Below are 24,880 nucleotides of genomic sequence, written 5' to 3' on the forward strand. Positions count from 1 at the left end.
CCGGGCCTCTTGAATGGGGGAGGGGGTTCCCGAGGCTGGAGCACAAGCCTGCAGGCCTACTGAACGAGCTCAGGGCCCAGGGCAGCCTCCACAAGGGCTACCGTGCTGCCAGCGGGGGCCAGTCTCGGAAGAGGTCACGGTGGACAGCAGTGGGTTGGGAAGACACCGCAGCTGGTGCTGAAGCCTCAGCCCAGTTCAGTGAGACCCCCAACATGTGAGCAGATGGGAGAAACTCAGCTGCATCAGCCCTGTAAGTGCCATCAGTTCCGCCAGAGAGACCCGCACAGTTGCTAGGAAGCACCTTCCCATTCCAGGTGTTGCAGAGCAGGCATCAGTCTCCCCAACAGCCGCTCCAGCTGTGCAGCATCCACAGGCTGCCTGGGAGAGTGGGGCAGGAGAGGCTGGGCTGGAAAGAGAGGGAGCAGCTTATCTTGTGCTCCTCCAAGCTCCTCGGCCTCCTCTCCCCTCCTCCCCATCCACTATCCATAAGTGAAGCCCTCTGGGACTCCATGTGCAGAAGGATTCTGAGGTTTCATTCAGGCTCAGGGAAAGAATGCAGTGACGGATTAGCAGTGTCTGCTCAGGGCAGTGGAGGGGCAGCAATATGTGGGCCAACCGGTCCTTTCCAGCTCTGCATCCGGGCTCCTGCCCAATTCTGCTCAGTAGGGTAGGTAGGCTCACCTTGCACAGGTAGACATCGGGGGCAGGCAGATGGCTGGCAGTGTGCGGGCACACCAAGTACTTGTCAACTCGACATGGGCCTGCAGCTCCGGTGGGTACCAGTGAGCCTCCGTCTGGTACTTGCGGCTCAAGTGTGAAAGCACGCCATGCTGAAGACAGGGGTGTCAGAGATCTCCCCACTCTGCCAGGACGGGGCGGCTCCATCTCTTACAAGCAGGGTGATTTGATGGGGTTTCTCTCCAACTTCACCTCTAGGAAAGGACCTCCTCCTTCCCACACCCTCTTCCAGATGGCATCTTTCCCCCTCCCCCGCAGCCACACCACTCCATTCCTCATCCCCAAGTCCCTTTTTGACCTCTCCTCCTGGCTACTACCTCAACCCACCCTCTGCCCCCAGGCCCAGCTCTCTGGCACCAGGCTCCCCACTCAGAGGGAGAGAGGCAAACCTGCCAAGAACATCCTCCCCAAGGGGTCTCCATGTTCTTCTCCTGGGCCAGTTCTCCCTTGGGCCCCAGGTCTGAGGCAGGAGCTTGGAGGGTTCCCCTGTTTCCATCCCCCTTGTGCTGCTTGCTCTCAGAGCCCAGTTTCCACCCTCACAGAAGCCTCATTTTACATAAAATGGGGCCTGTGGTCTGTGCCCTTCCCTAAAGCCTAATCCCTCCATGACGGGCTGGGTGCCCTGCCAAGCTGCCACCCCTCCTGGCCTCTCAGGAGTGGGAGCAGGTTGGGCTGTGGCCCTGTTGGGGCTTAGTCATGGGTTTTCAAGAGCAGGGTCCCCAGCCGGGCCATCCTCCTGATGCAGACACCGGCCCACAGTGTCCAAGGCATTATAGATGAGATGTGAGATAAATTCACACAGACTGCCGAGTCCTATGGAGGAAAAGGGACAGCACGGCTACCCTTTCAAGGAGAGGGTGCCTCGGAGCAGCCTGGCCACTCTCTCAAGAGGAGAGTGCCCCAATCCTTGCCTTCACAGGTTTTTATTGGCTTTCAATTTGCACAGGAATACAGGCAAAGTTCATTAATCATTGTCAGGCAGTAAGGGTCAAACAATAGATAGCATACAAAGAACTGCAAGGGCCTATTCTGAGTCAGGGTCTGTTAGCTAAAGGGCTACAGAACTTCGGGAAACAAACTCATTTCCTGCTCAGACCTTTATCATTTAATTAAGAGCATTCTTAGCAAAGCAGGTTTCACAGGTGTTTATGCATTCTTTCTCAGGCCTGATCACCCGGGGTGCACGTCCTATCCAGCACAGGACTGCACTGCCCTCTGTCATTGTTTCAGGCTTAAGTCAGGCAGAGGAGGCAAGATAGCTGGGAAATTAGGAGACTTCTCGCAGGCAGAATGAGGACTCAGGCTTTGTCAAAGCCGAGAGGCGAGGGTCCATCACCCCCTTTCTCCATAGCCCCCTAAGTCCTTCCCTGGGGCCTCCATGTGATCATGCCTGTCTTAGATTATTCCCCATTTGGGGAATCTTACCCATCATTGGCTAACTGATCAAGCACTGGGGGCCAGTTATGAAAGAAGGACAGAAACTGTGTTCCTGCCAGGGAGATAAGCTTTGTCTCCTTAGTGGCTTAGAGTTCGAAGCTCACTCACTCACCCTTAGCCATGGGGGGTGATTACAGCTCCTGAAACCAGGCAGGGCGGCTCCCAACATCCTCCTCCTTCTCAGGGCATTGAGAGCCCTCAGAGCCTCCCACCTCCTGCTCCTCCCACCAGATGGGGCCAAACACCTGCCCTCCTGGGCTGCTCTGATCTTTGCTTGGGGCAGCCAGGGCAGCTTCCACCAGCCTTTAAGGAGGGACGACACAGGCTGAGAGAAACTGGCAGGCACACAGTTCAGGTTCTCAGGTCCTCAAGGTCTTCTGTGTCTTCCCTCCCACTATGCTGGTGACACACACACAAATCACACATGACACACACACAGGGCCCACCCCACCCACCCCTAGCCCAGGCCTCTCTTCTGTCCACACCAAGTAACTATCCTGACATCTTAAAGGCACCTCCCTCTTGACTACCCTCCTCTAGAGCTCCCCACCTCAAGTGTGTCCCCTCACCGTCTGGGGATCAGGTCAGACCCTTAGGAGTCTTTCGTCTTCCCCATCCCAACCCCACGCCTGCAGCGCCAGGCGCTGTCATGCTGTCGCTCTACGTTCTACATTTCTTATCACCCCCAAGCCTCTGGGTGGCTTGGCCAACCTCACCAGCTTCCGGAGCAGCTGCCCTGCCTCTACCCTGGGCCCTTGGTCCTGGTCCACACAGCAACAGAGGGCATTTCTGAAGCCCCAGCGTGATCCCATGCTCCCTGTGCAGCAGCCTCCCGTGGCGGGAGTGCACCCTCACCCATTGTGGCTGCACTCCACAGCTCCATCCGTTTGCCTCTCAGCCTACAGGAGCCTTCTTCCCAGACTGCCCTGTGGGCCTCTCTTCTGTCAGGACCCAGGTCTGGGATGCTAGGGGCCGGGTTGTAGGCAGGGCCTCCATGGATCCAGAGGACAACCCACAGGGGCCTGTGTGGGTTGGGTGGGCCATGGAGTGGGTAGCAGCCAAAGCAGCCCTAGCACTCCTAGGCGCCCAGCCAAGGCCTCCCAGAAAACTGTCCTGGTCCATTCTGGGACCCAGGAAGATTGGAGCCATTCTCTGGCCTTCCTGTCCTCTGCAAGGGGACCATCATGCCTTCCTGCATTTTGACATCTGCCAGTGGACAGGACTTAGGCCAGTGCATGTGTGTGTCCATCTGACACACACACACACACATACTTGCAGGCCCTGTGTGGAGCTCAGGCAGGACCGACTTCACCTTCGGTTCCGGGGACAGCACAGAGCCCAGCCTGGCCAGCGATGTTCCTGAGGGGTCAGGAGAACAGGCCAAAGCATGGGCACCATAGAACCTGCCAGCACAGTAAGTTACTTGGGTTAGGTATGCTGAAGTTTCCTGGGATGTATTTCACTCCACGCATATCATACAGGTAATAAAAATGTAGGGTAAGTGGAGGCAGCCTGGCTTCCTCACCCAGGGGTCTGGGTAGCTAAGGGAAGCAGTGTTCCCATAGCCTTGGAGGGACTGATAACCAGTCCCATCCTTTGATCCTGGGTCTGATAAACCGTTCCCACATGAAGTGGGCTCGTGTGCACAGAATTTTGTTATGTAACATTCTGGCATTTTTCTGGCTTTGTTCACCTTTAGTACTTAAACATGTAGGGTCTTCTCACCAGAGAGACATGCAGATAGACACGCAAGGGGACAGGTGCCATGATGGGTGCCACGTTGGGGAGCAAGGGCCACGCCATGTGACATGCAGGGAGACAGGCAGCTTGCGGCATGCATGGCTTGCCCGCCCGTGAGTAAAAGCATGGCAGGCATCCCGACGGTTCTGTGAATATTATTCCATCTGCATGAATACCATCGACCTGCCTGGCCTTGAGTGGCCGCAACACAAAAACCAAGAATTCTTTTTCTTTTTTTTTAAGATTTTATTTATTTTTTTTAGAGAGAGGGGAAGGGAGGGAGAGAAACATCAATGTGTGGTTGCTCTTGAGCACCCCCCACAGGGACCCTGACCCTCAACCCAGGCATGTGCCCTGATGGGGAATCGAACTAGTGACTCTGGTTCACAGTCCAGCGCCCAGTCCACTGAGCCACACCAGCCAGGGCTCTCTTTTTTTCATTTTTGATTTTAGAGAGAAGGGAAGGGAGAGAGAGAAACATCGAGGTAAGAGAGAAACAGCGATTGGCTGCCTTCCATAGATGCTCCAACTGGGGTCTAAACCTGCAACCCAGGCCTGTGCCCTGACCGGGAATCAAACCAGTGACCTTTCAGCTTACAGGATGGCACTCAACCCACTGAGCCACACCAGTTAGGGCAAACCAAGAATTCTTGGTTCTGTATTAAAGTATCAGAATCTTGGTTCTGTATTAAAGTATCAGAATCTTCACTACATTTAAAAGACCAATGATGACATTTGCTGATTTTTAGTTGCTTTCTTTTTCTTCATGTTATTGAATTTTAGGAGCTCTTTATATACATATGGTAACTTCTAATTTTCTACTGATTACATCTGGTGCACCTGAGGAGAAGCACTGCCAAGGACACCCAATGTCCCACCTGTGAAGAGCTCCTCTAGGAGTCGGAGACAAGAGACTGTGACAACATGAAAAAGATGAAAAGGGACAAGTAGATGAAAAGGGACAAAAGATGAAAAGCAAGAAGAGAATGAACACTACCAATATTCTGACCCCAATCGACCTTATTCACACCCTTCAGGGGATCCTGGCTATACGAAGCAGCATTCTTGAACGCATTTCTGGGGGAGGATCCGGGAGTTTTTTGTTGGCTGCCAGCTCCCGGATGCTCCAGATGAAGCTGTGGGTCTCCCGGCACAGATCAGCACCCAGGAAAGCCTCCACTCGCTGGCGCCAGGCAGCCAGTCGTGGCCGTCCCTCAAACAGGTCACAGCCAAGAACCACAACCTGCGAGGACAAGGACGGGAAAGTTGCTAGGATGCCAGGAGCACTGGTACAGGCGTTGTTGGGAACCGCCCTGCCTGGTATCAGAAGCTGTAACCCCCACCTAGGCTAAGGCTAAGGGAACGCCTTTGGAACTGTAAGCCAGCAAGGAGACAAGCTTACCTCCCTGACAGGAGCGCCGCTTCTGCTCCTTCATACTTCACCCTGCCTGGACCCCAATGCCTGGTCGGTTAGCCAATGATGGGTAAGATTCCCCAAGGGGGGAACAATCTAAGACAGGTACGATCACATGGGAAGGCCCCAAAAGAAGGACTTTGGGGGCTACAGCAAAAGGGGGTGATGGACTCTCCCCCTTTGGCTTTGACAAAGCCCGAGTCCTCCTGCTCTGAAGAAAGTCTCTTAATCTCTTGGCTTTCTTAATTCCCTTGCTCCACCTAAGCCTGAAACAATGACAGGATGGTGCTGCCCTGTGCTGGAAAGGTCGGATTCCCCGGGTGATCAGGCCTAAGAAAGAATACGTAAATTCCTGTGAAACCATCTTTGTTTAGAATGCTTTCAGTTGAATGAGAAGGGTCCAAGGAGGAAGTTAGTTTGTTCCTTAAAGTCTTACAGCTCTTTGACCCTGACTCAAAATAGACCCTCAGAGTTCCTTGTTACCTATCGTTTGATCCTTACTTCCTCGCAATGAGTAATGTGCTTTACCTGAATTCTTTTGCAAAACGAACCCAATAAAAGCTGGTTTGGACGGTAAATCAGCACACTCCCCACTAGAGGGGTCGGCTGTTCTGTCCCTACTTCTCCACAGAAGCTGGTCTGTCTCTGTGCATGTTTTTTTCGCATTTCGACGAGCCATCCGCAGCATTCCGTGATCACTGCTGGCCAGTGACCCACACATCAAGGTGTCACGTCCGTTTCCCAATTGCCATGTGCAGCCCAGGGCAGTGTGGCCAACCTCAGGGCTAGAGAGCGCCAGGATGAAACCCCACCCAGAAGGGAAGCAGCAGGTCTGGCTCTAGCACCAGTTCTGCCAGGAACTTGCTCTGGATGCCAGGCAAACCCTAACTTTCCCTAGCCCTCAGCATTGCTGCCTAAGGGGGTGGCAATAAGAGGGATGTTGCCCACAAATGCTGCTCCCCCAGCCAAGCTCACACCTGCATCAGCTCCTCCAGTGCCATGATGTCCGCCAGCGTCACCTGCTGGCTAGTGAGGAAGGCCTTGTCCCTCAGGAACTTGTCCTCCATAAACTGCAGGGCCCTGTCCATGGCAGCCCTGTTGTGCTTCAGCTTCTCCTCAGACACCTGAATCCCAATGAGTGGAGCCAGCACCTGACAAAGGATAGACTTAGTCTGTGGCCCCTGCCTCCTCCCAGACCCTGAAAGCCAACCACTCCCCAGATGGCTCTCCTCACCTGGGCCCACAAGGACACACCAAAGGTGCTATGGATGCAGTCACCATGCCAGCCCAGGTACTCATGGATGCGCATGCGGGCCTGCAGGTCTGATGGGTACCAGTGATCCGCTGTCTGATACTTAATGCTCAGGTAAATCAGGATAGCCACGCTGGGGGGACAGAGGTAGGAGCAATAGCTGTGAAGACCCTGGCTGGTGGCCTTTATCCCCAGCTGCTCCCCTCCCCCAGTGGGGCCCTGGGCTTCTCTGCCTCTGATCCCGCCCCACCCCCTCCGCCACTCCCCAGCTCCCTGGGCACTGCCTCCTCTCTCTCCCCTGGCTGTATCCTCCTGAGTCTCCTCCTTCTCTGTCTTGGGCACAGACTCTCGACCAGACCTTCCACTTTGTACTTTAAGAACCTCATCTCTGTGATATTCCAGCAGCTGCCCTATGAGGTAGAGACTCTTGTTATCTCTTTCGTACATGAGGAAACTAAGGCTTGGAACAGTTAAGTGACTTCTCCGAGGCTGCACAACTCAGAAAAGGTTCCCTGGAGCTCTGGAAGCCCGCAGGGGGCTGGCACACAGTGGTACACCTCAGTGCCTGAGTGTACAGGCCAGGTGCCGAGAGGGGAAGCATGTCCTCAGACCTGCTGCAGGTCCCCTCTGACAGGCCCCCCAGCCATTACCACTATCGTGCCTGACCTTGTGTCCCCTTCCTGCCCGGTGCGGGCCACACCACAAACTGGGTGCTCAGGCCCAAGCAGACTCGGGGGTGTCGAGAGAGGCCCTTTCGGGTTGTATCTGTTCAGCCGCATCTCTGCAGTGCTGGACAAAGGTCCCATATCCTGTCTTCTAGTGCCCCTGCCTGTGGGGGTACAGAGGCCCTGGGGAGAAGCAGAGACTGAGGACAAGAGAGGAGCAGGGACGTGCTACGTCAGGCCCACTCCAGGCCAGCTGCCCCCATCGCAAGCACCCTTCTGCACCTGGGCCCTCGGGGCTCATGGGGTCTGGGAGGGTCCTAAGTGGACGAGCCGGGGGCCAGTGGGCTGGGGGCCTGGGAGTTGGGTGGGAAGTAGAGTACCTTTCATTCAAGAGGAAGTCACCATCCTTGAGGACAGGCACCCTCTGCAGGCTGTTAGCTGGGAGGAACTCCGAGTTTAGGTGCTGACCTGAGGAGAAAGAGGTCAGAAAAGGCCCAAAGCACAAGAGGCACACCTGATCCCTCCTCCTCCCCTCTCTTCCCTCTCCCCCTCCTCCCCCACCTCCTCTCCTCCCTCTCTAGACCAGAGCCCCCTGGGTGGGCTGGTCTGAGAAACAGCAGGGGTTGGGAGCACCAGGTCTGCTCCACTCCCTCAAGGGCCTCCCAGGCTGGGCCTCCTGACTGGGGAGGGGCTGGCCTCCTGCCTTGCTACCTCTCAGACCAGCAGAGGGGCTGGTGGGTGCAGCCAGGTGCTTTGGGTGGATGAAGAGAAGTATTCAGACAGGATTGGGATGGGCAAGGGGAGGGTTGGCTCAGCTCTTCCTACCCCTTAATTCTCACCACCACATGGTGGTCTCCCCAAAGTCTTTAGGGCTTTATGAATTTAAATACATACAACTCTGAAAATCCCAGTTTTCTCCCCACCCCGCAGAGTAGAAGGTAACATTATCCCCCCTGTCAGAGGGGAAAGCTAAGGTTCAGAGGCCTGTCCAAGGCCACATGGCCCAGGATGTCCCCCCGTGGGGACGCTCAGGGAGTTGCCAGGCGAGGAGGCCCGTGCGCACCTGGGGAGCACGCCTGGGCCCACCTTTGAGCAGGTCCACGGCGCGCAGCTGGAACGGAATGCCGTTCTTCTTGGCGAAGATGTAGACAGCGCGGGAGGGCTGGGACAGCAGGTCCAGGTAGAGCTCCAGACCCATGGTCGCCGGTCTGGCGGGTGGCAGAAGTCGAAGGCAGCAAGGACAGCAGCGGGGGCAGGAGCCGGGTATCTAAAGGAAACGAGTTCGGAGGCTCCACCCCAAAAATGTCCTTGAGAGGCCTGCCCCACCCCTTTTGATTCTGCTCCCGGCCCCGCCCATCTCTGCCCTCTTCTGGTTAAATTTACAAAGAATATTTTTCTGTAACTCGACCTGGCTCCGGGTCCCAGGTCACCAGAGGGAGCCGCCTGTACACCCGCGTGCGATTGCTGCTCATTAAGTGGCTGCTCGCCTGCCAGCGCCTCTCACCAGGTCCATTTGCGCTGCCTGGAGGGGCGCGCGAGTCGCGGGAGGCACTCGGCGGGACCGGGCGCAGGGGATCCTCAGCCAAAGCAAGCTGCCAGCCTCGGAATCGCGAGACGTCCGCACGGGACCCTCCTTTCTTTTCCGTTTCTTCTCACTCTCCGCCCCCCTCACCGCACCCTCTCCCTCCCTGACATCTTCCCAGGGGCCACAGTGACGGTGCGGGTTTGGGCACCTGGCAACACCAGTAGTCCGTCCTTCTGGCTGGTGACTCAAGTGGGCAAATCAGAATGCTTTTCTGGGATTTCTGAACTTGGAACCTAGGCAAGAGGGGGGGACCTTTGGGAAGGTAAAGGTGGGCTCCGTGAACTGGGACCACTGCTGGTCACGTTTCGGAGTTCAGTAAGCAGGCTCTGCTGAGAAAAAGGAGAAAAGGGGGGTTGGGGAAAGAAGCAGGTTCTGATCCCAGTTCCCGATGGGGGGGGGGGGCGGGCAGGCAGCTACACCTCCTGCCGGGACAAGGGGAGGAGTTTTCTACGAAATCCCTCTTTTGGCCTAAACCAGTTAGCATTGAGTTTCTCACCCTTCCAAGAAAAGGAATTCTGACCAATAGCAAAGTGCCAGAAGATCCAGTTACGCAGAGATAGAAACTTAAATAAATTTCGTTCTACAGATGTGTGGAAGGCAGAGCTTGTAAACCGTGAACTTGGATATTTAGTTGAGATTTCCAAGCAAACTGTTGAAGGTGTAACCTGGTTCCTTCTTCCTGCTTACTGGATAATGTGTGAGGACAGAGAGAATGTAAGGGAAGAACTGTCCAGCCAAAATGAGGTAGGACTGGACCACTTGGGAAGTCCTCCGCCTGCCCTGGACTTAGCCAGTCAAAACAAAGCCCATCTTAGAAAGCCAGGTGGTTTCTCCCTTGGGTTTCCTCTATGAGCCTCTTTAACTCTGGCCCAAGGCACAGCTCTGGCCAGCAAATTGAAGCTATTCTGCATGTTTTCCAGGGGTGTCATTAAAGTTGGGGTGTTCCTGGGAAGGGACTGGGCAGAGGCGGGCAGGTCTGCCCCAACACACTTTGGAAAGTGTGGTTCTTGACTTCAAGATATGAGTCCAGGTGAATTTGAGGGTGTGTTTAATAAAGCTGGGGACACCGAGACAAAGGAAAGACTTAGGACAGAAGAAGCAAGATGACAGCAGGGGGGGGCCTGAGACAAGGTGAGGCGGCTTTGGCTCGCTGAGAAGTTAGGCAAGAGGAGGGCCTTCTGAGCGAGCGAGAAAGTAAAAGTAAAACTGGAAAAGACACCGGCATTCGGGCTGCCTGTCACTACCAGACCCAATAAGCAATGACAGTGATTGAATCTCTATGGGAGCTTTATTCAGATGGCTGGCGGTCTGAGAAGACGTGGGTTCACACCCTAACAGACCTCTTCCCTTTTCTTTCCAGGTCAGACTTTTTATAACAGGGAATAAACAAGGTGCGGTGAGGGCTTTGAGATTCGGGGAGGGTCAGGTGAAAGAGGCTGCAACATTCCTGTCCTGGGCACTGAATGTTCCCAGGGGTGGGTGGTCCTCTGTCTCTCCCTGGAACATGAAGACCCTGATGCCTCCCCTTGTCCCCAGGGAGTTGTCTTCAGCAGTGCCCCAGGAGGTCGGCCGTTTTCCAGGAGCCAGGATGGGCTTTATCTGTAGTTTCTGAAACAAGAGCTTTAACACATACATTGCTTACTAGGCTTATAACCTTTTACCTTAAAGTAAAATTTTCCAACTCCTGAGTCTCCTAGCTCAAGTACTCACCTGAGGAAGAGCGGAGTGTGGGGGCGTGGACGTGCTCCAGAGACAGTGCACCCTGCGTCCTTTGTCTCGAGAGCTTTCATCTGGTTTCTGCAGGTGGCAATTTCAGGGGAGGTCTCAGTCAGAATATTCACCGGCTTTCCAGGTGTGTCCTTGAATAGGCTGATGCACCGAAGTGAGTGTATAGTGAGGTTTGGGGTCATTCTCTGGTCAGCTTCTCCTTTATCTATGATTTGTCTGGCTGTAATTGGGTTTTTTGTTACTTACTCTCCTGACGTCATCTGTTCTTGGGTTTGGCTGGTATTAATTGGGTCTCTGTTATCTATCATCATGACTAGGGTGATTAAGCTACCTGCTGTCTCTCTGGTCAGGAAGGAGAGATGTTAGCCATCTGCTCCTAAGTGTCTTTAGTTAGGGAGGGTAGGGTCTTGTGATTTATTAATTGGCTGCTAATTACTCGGCCATTTGTTTAACTGTTTTGTCTCTGTTTCTCTCATTCCAGTTGTAAGGAATTTTCCTAGTTTAGTAACCTGCCTCCAGGGCACACACAGAAGTACTATCCCAGAGGGCACAGGTGATCCCATGGGAAACTGACAGCTGACAGTGTGAGGGAACCCCAAACCCCATACGGGGGCCTGCCTGACTGCCTCAGTCAGGCGGTATGGTTGGCAGGCTCCCCACAGGGCCTCCCCCCTCGGGGCTCCCAGTCCTGTCTGCACAGTTCAGTTCTCAGTCCCGCAGGTTTCAAAGGCGCTGCCTGAGGCAGTCAGCTCCTGACAATTTTGCTCATATGTGATCCCAGTTCATCCACTCGGGGGTGTGGGCGACAGCTGGAGGTGCCCCATGTGGGAAGTGCAGGAGCTGGGACCCCACCGATACCTCGATCCCTCGATCCCTCGTGTCATTGCTCATCGGGTGTGATCCTCGGCTCAGTCTTGGGCCGCTGTCCTTCAGAAGAGGGGAAAACTTCTGGGAACAAAGATCATGAATGTCCCCCCCACCCGCCCCATCTCCACACTTCCCACCCTCACTTCCTCAGGTGCCTGGAGGGGGTTTTTCCCCTCATTAGAAAATGGAGGTGGCCCATGTAGTCATCAAAATGTGACATCCTAGGCTCATCCAGATCTTTGTCCGGAAGGGCTGTATACAAGAGGGACAAACGCATTTTCACAGGAAAACATTTTGTACCAGTTAAACAAAGAGACACATCACATTCAATCAATAATCAGGATGAAATCCTGAATTTTCAACAATTTTCGAATGGGTTTGCATAACCTCCCATCCCCTTTGTCCCACTTATTTAATCAGTCAGGAGCCTAGAACAGCTCGATCTTTCTCTGAGAACAGTTGCGTTTCACAAACTGCCTTCATGAGGCATGTGTTCCAAGGAGCGGTGAGTGACCCAGAGCCAGACTGTGTGTCCACTGCTGCAAAATGCAACTCATCTGGAAGCTACAAGCCAAGGGCAGTGAAGCATCCTTGTGGTGGAGTCGTGAGTCCCACCTGGGCAGAAGGGTCACAGCCCCCACATGTCCTCACCCCACACCCAGCTTTTTGGGGATTCCGTGCTAGGAACTCAGTCAGTGTCTGATCTGAAATACACAGCCTATCAGAAAGTGGTCCCAGCAGAGCATAAGCTCTTCAGCATGGGCACTTGCATGTGATCTAGTCAGTCTACTCATTAGTCGTGAGGTCTTCACAGTTTAGGGCCCCACAGAGGGGCCCTGCACCTGCAACATTCTGGAGTCTGTGATCTGTCCTTGCTCGCAGGCATCCCACCTGCCCACTGTCGGTGGGCGTACCTTGTGCGGAGGCTCAGCCCGCCCATAGTCAACAGTATCAGATCTCAGCCAAGTTGGCCAGCTGAGATCGGATCTGTAGAATAAGGATTCCAAAAAAGCCAGCAGTTTTCTTTAAGAGACTGCAGCGCCAGACAACTGAGTTCCAAGTCCAAGTGGCCAGCAAGGTTTCCTTGAGTCCTTTCACTTTGTCCAACTTAGAGTCCAAACTGACCCCGTCAAAAATAGACCCACTAGGCCCAAAAATGACCGACCTCAAAAGATAAGACTTCCAAATCACAAGGGCTCTTGGGCAAACCAGCACCCAAACGTGTGTCTCCATTTAGAGGTGGCCTCTCTTTTCCATGTCATCTCCTTTTTCACGGTGACTCTGGTAGGCAAAAACCATCAGCCCTGGAGACTTGTTCTGTTTTCAGTACTCAAATAATTTAACTTGAATTAACCCAAAAGCAAGGCCATTGTGCGCCACTAGTGCTTTTTCTTTGCAGCTTTCCCTTGTAGCATTTGTGAGATTAAAATATAAAAAATTGTATATCAATTTTGCCAGAGATTTACATGTAAGAGCCAAAATATGTGTAAACATACAAAGCCATTGTAAAAAAAAAATCTACCCTTTTGTTCTCATTGCTGATTGCTCAGACCTGGGCATTAGATCCAGCACTGACGGAGCTGGCGTCATGGCTCTAGGGAAATACCGGGCTGGTATCTGGGGGCTAGGGGACTGGAGCTTGGCTGCAGAAGGTTGGAGTGTTTTGCTCCCTTTTGCACCCCTGACTGTTCTAAAATTTCACATCAGCCCTGTGATTCCCTTTTTATTTTTCTATCTGACTTCAAGGAATGAGCGATGCAGACTTATAAACGTGTTTGGCCCATCCAAAGCTTACCTTTGAGAGTTTTGGGGGTGCTTTCTCCTCCCACCTGGAGAAGAAAATAAAAGCAAACGTATCAGCTGGGCTGCACTTTCCCCCGCTTTGCTCTACCAAGCACAGCCCACCCAGCACAGCCCAACGCAGTGGGGCGCCAGCCCACTCTGCTGGGGGCTGGGTCTCTCACTTTCTGATTGCACAGGTAACACTGAGCTCTCGCAGCAGACAGCTCAGTGGCTGCTCCACACCAGGGAGGGTCCCTTAGCCACCAGGCACCAAAAGCATTGCACACCCTGCTCCCTCAGCCTTCCTTTGCTCAAATAATATTTCAGCTTAACAATACCCACAACCTTTGGACCAATTGCTCAAACAATATTTCAAAGAGTCCAAATTGTTCTTGCAAATCCCACTTCATCTCCCACTTCTGGGGAACTGTGAGTAAAAACTTCTTCCTTCATCATGGTCATTTGCATGTCTGCATGTCTTACCATACTGATTAAAATAAATCCTGGGTACATTTTAAAACAATATGTGTGCGTATATATGTGGATGTGTGAGAGTATATATGTGTGTATATATGCATGTGAACATGAGTAAGTGTGTGAACTGGTAGGTAAGAGTGGACACATGTATACATATTGGGGAGTATCTGTGTATATATGTGACACTGTGTGCTTGAGTGTGTAAGAAGAGCATAGGTGTGCATTTGTCATGTGTGCAGGTAGGTGACTGGCTCTTTTTCCTCGAACTTGCCTGACCCCAACAGAGACTGTTGCTATTTTTCAAATGTTCCAATTACAGTTGATATACAGTATTGTGTGTGCTTCAGGTATACAACACAGTGGTCGGACATTTATATGACTTACGAAGTGATCACCCCCGTGAGGACCCGGCTGCCCCCGTACACAGTTATTACCATGTTATGACCCTATTCCCTGGGCTGTGCTCGCACCCCGTGACTGTGCTTGTAACCAGCAACGTGCGCTTCTTCACCTCTCCGCCTTTTTCACATACCCCCTGCCCTCGCTCCCTTCTGGCAACTGCCCATTTGTTCTCTGTACTGTAAGTTTGTTTCTGTTTTGTTCGTTCGTTTTGTTGTTTTTTTTTTTTTTAGATACCAAGCGTAAGTGAAACCATACGGCATTTGTCTTTCTCAGCCTGACTTAGTTCACTTAGCGTAATAGCTCCTCCATCCAGGCATGTTGTCAGAGATAGCAAGGTTTCACCTTTTCTATGGCCGAGTTGTGCTCCATTGCATATATGTATGTGAGATAGGGTCGTTCTTCAGTGTGGAGGCAAATTCCCAAAATATTTCCTGACATCTTCCCGGATGCTCCACTGCCCTCTGAGCTGGGGACAGTCTCCATGAAGAAGGAAGTTTCCGCTCAAGAATCCGTGTCTGTTGCTGCTGGAATCACCGATCACACCCGCAGGCCCCGCCCCGCCCCGCCCCGCCCCGCCCCTTAGCCCCACCGCCAGCGCGGAGCATGCTGGGGCCTGGACAGCCTCATCTACCTCGCCAGGCCTGTCCTCAGCCTGTGCCCTGGGTGTGGAGCTGGAGGGAAGGAGGTGGGAGTTAGTGGGCAGGTTGTCCTGGCAACGAGCACATCCCGCAGCGGGTGTCTGGGCACGCGGTGGTCCGTTAGGCTCGCGCTGGTGACCACAGCGGCCACTGTGCCGAGGACCTCTGAGGGGAAGGTCCCATTGCCAGAAGGCCTCCGAAGCCGAAGGGAAGGGGGGGACAAACCTCCCGGGAGTGGGGAGCATAGACAGTGCTGGGGCCGCTGAGGCGGAAAGGGAAGGGTCTCGGTGGGGGTGGGGGGAGCCTCAGACTGTTTCCGATCCTGGGCAGAAGGCAAGGGTCGGAGACTCCGGCTGTGCCCACCAGGCCAGGGAAAGAAGCACCTCCGAGTCCTCCGCCGAGTCCAGAGTCTCTGGCCCTGTCCAGTGGAAGGAACTGTGCAGAGCCCCAGAGGGAGAGCAGGGGAAGGGGGCCCAGGAAAAGGATGAAGAAAAGAGGGATGAACTCAGAGAAAAAGTGAAGGAAGTGGAGATGGAAGAGAGAGCCAGGAGGCCTCCCACAAAGCTGAGTCTATGGCATCGTGCCTCAGCCTTACAAACCAGATCGTTGAGCAAATCATGACCCATTTTAGGGAAGTCAATAAGTTTTATGTACAATATAGAGTAGGGGGCATAAAGAGGGAAAAGGAACAAAAGCTCTTTTGACCTGAATCAAGCGCCCTGAGAGGCTGCTTTCGCTGGTACTTGGAAGTCTCACCAGCGCTCTGCTCCTCCTGGTGCCTCAGGCTCTGTCTTAACCACTCTGAGACTTACCTGGAGGGGAAGGAGGGGAAGGGGGTCCCAAGGACAGTGGCAGTGCAAGGAAGGAGTGTCAGTGGGAAATGAGGGAGAGAACACCGCAGAGGGGGCCAGGCTGGCAGAGAACTAGAGCCTGCTTTTAAGAGAAGTGTGCGTCATAGGCACACCAGTTCCATTTCAGGGCTGCTGGGGGTGAGGGACCAAGTGTGAGACTAGGGGGTGTGGGGAAGACCCCTCTCAGTATTCCTTGTCCATTGGGAGACTTCCTGTGGGACCCACTCCATGGGCTTGCCCCCCCATCTTGTTCATGCATTATTCATCCTCTGCTGCAGGGCAACTTGGGGTCTCAGCCCACATCCCTGGGGAGGAGCTTGGCGGTCTTCCCCTCTGATGTAAGGCAAACGGTCCCTGGGCCTTTTAGGGGCCGTTAATGCTGGTGGGGAGGTTCTTGAGCTCCCCAAGTTTTCTGAGGCTGTTTTGTCCTCTGTAATCACTGCTCTGCCCCCTTCTGAGTGTGTTATAGACAATTAATGAGGCACGAAATGGTTCAGAAGGGTATGGGGCCCTCAAATGCAGGGACATGTTACCAGAAAGCCCAATCCACATGGCTTGGGGAGTCGCTCAGGGAAAGATGGAGCTGGACCCAACCCGTTCAGGCCACAGCCTACTACTGCCATATTCTCCCTGCCGCCCCATTTGCCAGGAGAGCCGGGTCAGCTTAGTCAGCCCCCCACTGCGTTTGCCCTCATTCTCCTTGACCCTGCTCTGAGTCGAGAGACCTTCATCTGAAACCTGGATCTGTCACTTACCAGCTGAGTGACCGCAAGTCATTTCAGCTTTCCTGCTTAAGCAGAATGAAGATGGTCTGTGAATGAAACTGTATAAAAACCAAGGCATTTTTTTCAATTCCCAGCCAGGGTACATGCCTGGGTTGCAGGCCATAACCCCCAGCAATCGCATATTGATGTTTCTTTCTCTCTATCTCCCTCCCTTCCCTCTCTAAAAAAAAATTAATTAATTAATTAAAAAAACAAACAAACCCCAAGGCATTTCTAGCTCCAGAGGGAGGCAGCTGCTGTGGGAGAAGAGCCCCGGCTGGGACTCTGATAGTTATTTGGCCCTCAACTGGAACGGCCTTGGGACAAAGCATTGTGGGTATCTTGACCTCGTCCATTGCCTTGAATTCATCTCTTATTTTTCGCTATCACCCTCAAGTGTACACGGTCAACCCCTTCAGCCTTAGGATTGGGCTTGGCCTCAGTTTCCTCATGGGTATGTTGGAGATGATGATTCCTGCAGGGATCAGTAAGCTTGGGATAAGGACGCTATTAGGTTCGATTACAGTTGAAATTCATGAAGGGGGATGTTCGGGTCTAGAGAGCAGCAGATGGCATGGCCCGAGAGCGGAGCCGTGGAGGACATGGGGCCCCGTCAATGCACGATAAGAGTCTGACACAAGAACCAGGGTCACCGAGTCTCTCGTGAAGAGTCGGTTGGAAAAGGGGGCCGAACAGGAGACCCGGCCACTGCCAACACACTTGAAAGGAGCAATCCTTTTTTAAAAAAAATCAATTGTTTTGAGAAAATAAATGATGAGTTTTACCAAAAAAAAAAACCCCACAAAACAATCACAGACTCAAGAACAATATCTTGACTTTGTCTTTTTAGAACACGTTTTACTTAACAGCTGGATGTAACTTTGCCTTTAAAAATGGCCTCCCCCACCCTACTTTTGGACTGAAGACTCTTCGATTGTTACCTTTTTATGTGACCATGATGTTGTAACATTTTCTACAGAAATAATAGACATTCTGTCAGCTCTCCTTTGTCAGTAAGCCAGTTAGGCACCACAATAGCTGTAATTAGGTAGATGCAGGAGTGATTTCAAAGTGCACAATATATCCTGCTCGACCCACACATTCCCAGCTCCCCAGGTTTGCCTTCCCCCTTCAGCCACAGCCAAAATGCCCACGGCTACTCCCACAGGAGATGTGTAACAGACAGAACTCTCGATGGAAAGAGAGTGTGGGCCTCAAACAACTTGTGAAAATACCTTCTGCACATTTTTCAAGAGCACCTGACAACTGAAAGCTTTGCTTGGTCCCCCCAGAACAAACAGAGAGGCCCAGCTGCTCAGGCTCCGTTGACCTTGGCTGTAAAGACACTTCTAAATGACTGCAGCTGTGCGGGGCTCCAGGTCAGCCCCTGGAGAGTTCAAGGAAGGATAACTAAGCCTTTGAACAATACGGGGACTGGTTGACTCTTAATTTTGGCTAATTCTGTGGTGACACCCAAGCTCCCCAGCCCACCTGCCTCCCTTCAGCCCCTCAAACCTGCAGAGCAGGGAGGTCCCTGAGATTTGCGCTCACCCGAAGGACCCCTGCTCTGGACAGCAAGAAGGTCCGTGGCCCTGAGCAGATCTCTCCCTATTGAGCCCACTCTGCCCTCTCTTGCACACACACAGCTGATCAAACAGACCTTTGAACAACAGGTGCGCCTCCTGGAAGGGCAAGGGGTGGGAGCCAGAAATGCTGGTGCAGGTCCCAGACAGGTGTTTTGGAACCCCGTGCCAGCTCCCCTTTCCCTGCCTGTCCTGTACTAGGACTGCTGAAGACTCGTCCATAGGTATCAAAGATCCACGTCATCGGGGGAGAGAAAACGGGAGAGAAAGAGTGCAGAAGGACTGGAAGAGAGGGGCCACAGGTGGGAAGAGAGGCCAGTGGGGCGAGGGTGGCTGTCTTCCTGCTTCTGTACCTGAGGCTGGTACTGCGTTTAACTTGCTGCGCAACTTTCAGCGAAGCTCCCTCCTTTACCTCTCCTGGGCCTTGGCTTCCCCTTTCGAGTAGGGCTGCTACTGCCTGTCCGGGTGGCCAGTGCCGTGGGCTGTGAAAGAATTCACAAAGAAAAGAAAATGCAGAGAGTAAAGTTCATGCTCACTTTCCGGGAGAGGAAAGGTGCTTGGTGCGAAGACCGTGAGCTTTGAACTGGGCTCTGAAGGGCGAGGGGCTGCCGCTGGCGGCTGGAACAAGGATGCCTCAGTCGGTTTCGTGGGGGCTTCAGTTCACCCCGATGTCATCTTAAGGAGCAGGGCCCAGTCACTGCGACCTTGCACCACCTGTTTGGCGATTTTTCAGGACATCGGTGTCTTTAGGGTACTTGCAGCAATTTCCCAGTCCTGATAATAGAGGCTCAGAAAAATAACAGTTAATTATGGCTGACAAGGTCAAGAAAAGGCTGGCTAGCTCCGTCCGGTAAAGAGAGCCTGAAAGAGACTTTCTGTCCTTTTAATTCCTACCTCACAGGGTAGTTGTGAAGGTAGCACAAGGTAATGTCCAGAGAAATGGCTTGGGACACTAGGGAAGGTCACTCACAAAGGACCCCCTAGTAATCCCTTTGACCAAAGGGTGAAAGCAGAGTCAGAGGTCCTGGCCCCAGGCCTAGCCCGGCCTGTCTGGGGAAACCGCCCTGGCCTTTACTCAAAGCTGACCCTGCCTCAGGCGGAGCAGCCCTGCTCAGAACACCCCCGTCCCTGGGGTGGGCAGACCCATCACAGGCAGAGTTGCAGCTGAGTGGAGGGGTGCCCGAGAGGTGCCCTTTGGAAAAGCCTGGAAAGCTGAGGAGTTGCTGTTCTGGCCCTGCAGGCCCCAGCTGCCCAGAGCAGCTCAATCTGCCCGTCCAGGGGACTGCAGGGAAGGGGACCAGAGATGGCCCAGGACCAGAGTAAGAAAGTGTGTCAATGGTGGGAGGCCAGTCAGCAGAGGAGGAGACAGGGTGGCCCTGGGCTGGGGCCAGGTGGCCAGGAGCAAGGGGTCCACCTGAGCAGGGGCTGCCAAGCCAAGGGTTCACTCAGTCTCTGGGCCCAGGGTCAGAGCACCACCGACACCAGAGGCCCCGCGGCGGGGCGGAGAGCCAGCTCTGGAGGCTGCAGCGTTCCGGCCTTCTCGCTTCCCTGGTTGATTTTCCTCCCGATGATACCTGGTGCTTGCTCTCCCTGCCCCTCTCCTGCTCCCATTGCCTCCACTCTCCCAATGTATATTCTGTCTCTTCAAGGTGTGTAGAGTGAGCCCTTTGAAAAACAAAAAGTTTACCTGAGATGACAGCCTGGGGCTCACTTCCTGAAGAGAAAGCATGGGTGTCAGGTTCTGGGGACAAGCTGGCTGCGGGCAGGAGGGTGAAGCTGAAGCTGACGGCAGCATCCAGGAGGAAGAAGAGGAGGAGGAAGAGGAGCAGGAAGCCAGAAGGGGAAGGGTGGGGACACAGGGCGCTAAGTGGCAGAGTGGCTCCGCAGCAGCCCATCAGGGGCCTGAGGGGATGGATGGAGAGAGACCTTCACAGGCCGGGCAGCCGGCTCTGCCTCACCCCCAATAGGACAGAGGGCACCCAGTGGCAAGGTCGACCAGGCCCCAAGAGAGGACTCAAAGGCGCTGAACTGAGCCTGACCCCTTTCTCTTCCCAAACTCAAGGGTCGGAGATATTGCTGCTGCTTGCTGAGCGGAGTGGCTGGGTAGGGACAGAAAGGGTCCCACAGAGGGGAGACCATCACCCATTCCAGCCACTCCCCCTTTGGGACCCCAAGGGGACTTCAGATTCCCCTACCTGGGCCCTAGGATGGGTCACAGCCTGGTGTTACTGAACGCCAAGGGCACATTGCACCCTAAACTAAAATTCCCGCCCTGTTCTCTTTCATCCTAAACCAGGCCTAACTTCAAATTTGGCTCAGGCGTTCTGCCAAGAGACAAGATGACGGTGACACTCCAGTAAAAAGTCAACACAGAAATGGTCTCTCTATGAATTTCCCAGGGTGAAATTCGAATAGAAAAAATTAAATTCCTTTGCCCTTCTAAGTTAAAGTTCAAAAAAATAAAAACTGAAAATCCTAAGATCAAAAAAGTAAAGTCTGAAGCAGCCCCAGGGAGCCCAGCCGTCCATCAAAGCCCAGCGGCCTTCACCGCCTCTCCCAGGCCCGCCACCCACCCAGCGGTCAGGGAGGGCTGGGTCGCTGCTAGAAGGGGTCCTCCTGCACAGTCGGCATTTTAACCTGACGGAGTTGCTAGAAGTGACTCCGACCCTGTCCTAGTGACAGCCTCATAGGCTGGTCCACCACAGGGAAACCCCCAAGGCGCCTGCCGGCTGCTGGCTGCACCCAGAATCCAGCGCTCAGCCCCATGGGTACCATTCTCCCTGCTGCATCCAGACCCCTGCAGAAACTACCAGGCACCTGAAGGAAGGAGGGTGGACAGAGAAGAGAATGACAGCCCAGACTCCAAACACGCCCTGGGAGGTTGACCCAATGGAGGTTCCGCTTGAGGCCTGCTCCATCACGTTCGGCGGGGCAGGGAGCAGCTTCGGCAATCCTGCTCCTCTCTCTCTGAGCACACCGGTGCCACTCCCGCCTTACCAATGGGCATCGCCAGCCTGGAGGCAGCTCAGTCGTTGGGTGTCATTTATGATACCTGCCAGTACATTAGAAGCCTCGTCATTTCCCATCGTGTGTCCAGTGCATGCTCCCTGCGTTGGGGGTGGGGCACCAAGGAGCAGCAGTTGCAGCCCGCTGGGCCTGGGGCACTGACTGGCCTCCACTGGGTTTGCGCCCGGCCTCGAATGGCATTTATTTCTGGAACACATGTCCTGGTGGGGAGGGCTGTGAACTCCTGACTGATTCTTTTCTTCACCACACATAGGGCCAGCCATTTTTATTCGATTCCAGCGCCTTTTCTCCTTTTATTTTCTCTTTGCTTCCTGGCCCAAACATTTCCTTTTTTTTTACTCATCCCTGGAGATTTTGCCTCTTGGGGTCTCGCATGGCAAGAGAGAGAAAAGGCTGTCAATTCCAGGCTCTTCACAAACATCCACCATTGAAACGGTGGCATGGCTCTGCCCCGAAGAGACCAGCCAGGGGCCACTGTACTTCCGGCCCGATCCCCTCTGGCGGCTGGTCCTGCTCGCCTCCGCCCAGGCTCAGCAGACCCTTCTTGAGACCTAATCCATATGTCTAAAAACATACAGCCTCAGGGCCCAGGCAATCCCCGGACCCTCACCCACAGTAACTGTGCTGTCCGCTCCCAAACCATCTCCGTATTTGACACCGACCCTCATTCTTAAATTCTGTCCTACAGCCTCTGAGAGCTGCCAGGCTCATGGGATGGCTTCTGGTTCTCACTGAGTCCCTGGCTGCAGCATCAAAGGGCCAATCCCTCCAGGGTGTTCTGGGTCGCCCGGCTCCCCGGGGCGGGGGGGGGGGCGGGGGAGGAGGGTCCTGCCTCTCCCTCAAAGCTTGCCCTTTCTTCCCAGCAGAAGCTCGCCTGTCCCCTGAGTTGGTCCGTGCAGCCTGGTCCCTCCAAGCCTCATCAACACCATCTCTACCCAGCCTGTCTCACACCCCTCACGTGGGACATGCCTCTTCCATAGCTGGCCTCTCTCATTTTCCACAGGTCCTGCTCTAAGAGTGAGGCTGTGGTGTGTTTCTCAGACCATTCCAGTTCCTTCTGGATCTCCCAAGTGACCCTGACTCCCTGGGACAGATGGCTCCCAGCCCAAGCTTTTGCACAGCCTTGCTGGCTTTGAGGTGTGCGGTGATTTCATCAAGTTGTTTTTCTATCTCATCCCAAGAAAATGGCACATTGTCTTAATGGCCCTGATTCCTTTGAATGTGGCCCATAACAAACTACCAGTCTTTCATGGAAGAGGCTTCAGTCTCCCAACTCAGGGGACTAACTCAGGAGAGCCCAGGAGGTACTTCCAGGGACAAGAGGGATCCTTCACAGCCCCTACTCCGGCAGGAACTCACAGGTCACCACCTCCTGGTGGTGGCCCAAGATTCCCACCCACGTGCACTCCAGCCCCTCCCTGCCTTTGCAGTTGAAAGTTCCTACATGTGCTCAGGCTGAGAACCTCCACCCCCACCCTCCCTCAGAAGACTCTAGCCATCTGGAGCCCAATCCACTCCATTGTCTCTGTCACAGGTCAAGGCTCGCACCAAACCCAGCAGCCAGGGCTTGCTAAGGCCTCGCCTGATGAAGAGCACAGCAGTGAGCTTGTAACCACCCTCAAAGCACTGCCCGAGCTGCTGAGGTCAAACCCCCACGCAGACCCTACTTCATGCAGCAGGACGAAGCCTGTCACCAGGGCCACTAGTTAAAAGCCAACCACACAGCCATATGTATCAGCTCACAGCACCAAAGCATCATGGGGCACCCCCAAAGTTCCCAGGAACTCTGTGTGTGCACACCAGCCTCTCCCAAGCCTTCACAGGGGTTATGGGTATGGACTCCACACTCAAAGCCAGTGTGCAAGATATGGGTTTGAAGGGGCCTAAACAGAACACTGCTTTTTTCCAGGCCCAGGCTCAGGGCCTCCTCCATAGAGTTGGCACAAGTCATGGCACCTGCCAGGGGACAGGCGGGAGCACGGGGCAGAGCAGGCCTGGCAGGGGCTGGGGGCAGGTGGGGCAGCTCGGGGTGGGGGTGGGGGATTGGAAAGCCCCTCCAGGGATGGAAGCACCTCATGAGAAACAGGAGACAAGGGGAAAGGGCCCCCTAACCCCTGCAGGAGCACCAGTGGCTGGAAACTCAGGGAAGCTGGGTGTGGGCTGGGGTGAGGGTAGCCCTGGGCATTGGCTGGAGTGGGGCGATTCCTTAGAGGGACAGGGGAGTCAGGCAGCACCTCTGTACAGTATGCTAGTGGGGGTCTTCCCTGTGTCCTGCGTGTGCATGTAATCGTTCGTGTTGTGAACTGACACACAGAAGAACGCGTACAGTTTAACAAATATAACACAGACACTTGTAAGAACAGAGAGGAAAAGAATCCCACAGCAGCACCCCCTCAATTCCTGTGAGTCCACCCCAGTCACTGGCCTCCCTCCCTGCAGTGGGACCACTGTCCTGACTGCAGGGAAAATCATCTCCTGGCTTCTGTCACAGTTTCATCATCTAGACCCGGCCCTCTGAACAACGTTGTTTGGGGTTCCCTCTGTTTTGACTTTAAATAAATGAAATTGTATTATCAGTATGTTGCATCCTTTTTTTATTTTGGTTGTTATTTCCAGATTTTTCAATTGTGGGGTAAACTGCAGGCCCGTGTGGTGGTCTTAGGCAGGGAATGATGCTCGGCCCCGGGTGGGCTGTGATTCACGGGCAGCGCGGGACGTGGCACTCGGGGGCATCAGTCGCCAGCGCTGTGTCCTCGTCTGCTGGAAGAGAAGCTGCTGCAGGGTCTCACGTCCCTGTGCTTGGGTTGTCGTGCCTTTACAGGGTTCACCGGCCCTTCCACGTGCTGTCAAAATTGCTCTCAGCATCAGATCCTGGAGCAGAGGACACAGCGACAACCCAAGGAGGATGGGTTCTGTCTGAAGCAAGACTTGGACACAAGGGGGAGCTCCTTGCATTTGTCTTGAGTGCACAAAGGAGACACCTGTCTGTCACTCGTCCCCCTTTGCTTCCAACAGCTGGAACTGGGCATCCAGAAGCCTGCCCCGGTTAGTCACTGTAGTTTGTGGGGAGTCTGTCTTTCCCGCCAGCGGCCGCAGGGTTTGTTGAACCCGTGTAAAGGTCACTTGCATGAAGTTCACTGCTCCTTGTCCATTTTGTCACCTGCAGGGTCGATTTCTCTGTAGAAACTCCTCCCATTGTTGCCTCTGCCCTTGCAACAACTAAGGATGATGCTTGGGTCATCGGTCCCTGTACTGGTTCCAGCAGCAGTGCTGGAGGCCTCGTGCACGGGCCCTGTCAGCGCGCGTGTGTGTGTGCAGGCTGTGGCTCTGCTGGTCAGCAACACTGGTTCGGGGACTGGGCGCTGTGCAGTGATTTGTACACCTTGTGTTGTGCCTTCTGACTCCAGAAGGTTACATCTTTTGCTCCACATCTTACGCGTGTGAGATTCATCCACGGTGATATGAGTACATGTAGCTTGTTTGTGTCACTGCTGTGTAGCATTCCATGACATGAATGTACCACAGTTGATTTATCCATTCTGTTCTTGATGGACATGTGATTGTGTCCACATATGAGTTTCTTTAGGGAACATGCCTAGGAGTGGTTTTGTGGGCACGTTAATTGTAGCCAATGCACTGGGTGATAGTGGTATTTTGCGGTGACTTTAATAGCATTTCCCTGATTTCTACTGAGGTTGAACACCTCTTCTGTTTGGATAATTCCTTTTGTGAAGTGGCTTTCTAAAGTCCTTTGCTAATTTCTTATCGGGCTGTCTACTACCAATTTGCAGGAGGTTTTGGGGGGGGGTTTTAAATATATTCTGGGTATCAGCCCTTTGCCAATAATGGGAGTTGAAAACACCAAAGCACGTCTTGTCAGTCCTACTAACAGAAGGTCAGACGTGTTCATCTTTTTCTTAGTTGTGTATC

At 53.8% G+C, this 24,880-nt stretch overlaps 1 protein-coding gene and 1 long non-coding RNA gene across 4 annotated transcripts; both read right to left on the minus strand.

The window, feature by feature from the left end:
* Window positions 1-4,137: 4,137 nt before the first annotated feature.
* Window positions 4,138-8,902, minus strand: GSTT2B (glutathione S-transferase theta 2B). The gene is made up of 6 exons (XM_045819809.1): window positions 8,751-8,902; window positions 8,333-8,513; window positions 7,627-7,714; window positions 6,564-6,714; window positions 6,307-6,480; window positions 4,138-5,158 (listed from the first exon to the last, which is right to left on the minus strand). The coding sequence occupies exons 1-6, from the start codon at window positions 8,757-8,759 to the stop codon at window positions 4,949-4,951; spliced, it is 813 nt and encodes a 270-aa protein (XP_045675765.1). The 5' UTR covers window positions 8,760-8,902; the 3' UTR covers window positions 4,138-4,948.
* Window positions 8,903-9,293: 391 nt separating this feature from the next.
* LOC123806647 lies at window positions 9,294-19,040 on the minus strand. Of its 3 annotated transcripts, none has more exons than XR_006783516.1 (6): window positions 18,277-19,040; window positions 13,222-13,255; window positions 12,592-12,707; window positions 11,418-11,507; window positions 10,542-10,700; window positions 9,294-10,451 (listed from the first exon to the last, which is right to left on the minus strand). It is a non-coding gene; the product is annotated as an uncharacterized LOC123806647 (long non-coding RNA). The 3 variants fall into 3 exon arrangements; XR_006783517.1 differs by lacking the exon at window positions 18,277-19,040 and adding an exon at window positions 14,430-14,617 and having other exon boundaries at window positions 10,542-10,628; XR_006783515.1 differs by lacking the exon at window positions 18,277-19,040 and adding an exon at window positions 14,430-14,617.
* Window positions 19,041-24,880: the final 5,840 nt, after the last annotated feature.

This window comes from Phyllostomus hastatus, unplaced genomic scaffold (assembly GCF_019186645.2).
Source record: "Phyllostomus hastatus isolate PE091 unplaced genomic scaffold, TTU_PhHast_1.1 phas_scaffold_387, whole genome shotgun sequence".
Lineage (NCBI taxonomy): Eukaryota > Metazoa > Chordata > Mammalia > Chiroptera > Phyllostomidae > Phyllostomus > Phyllostomus hastatus.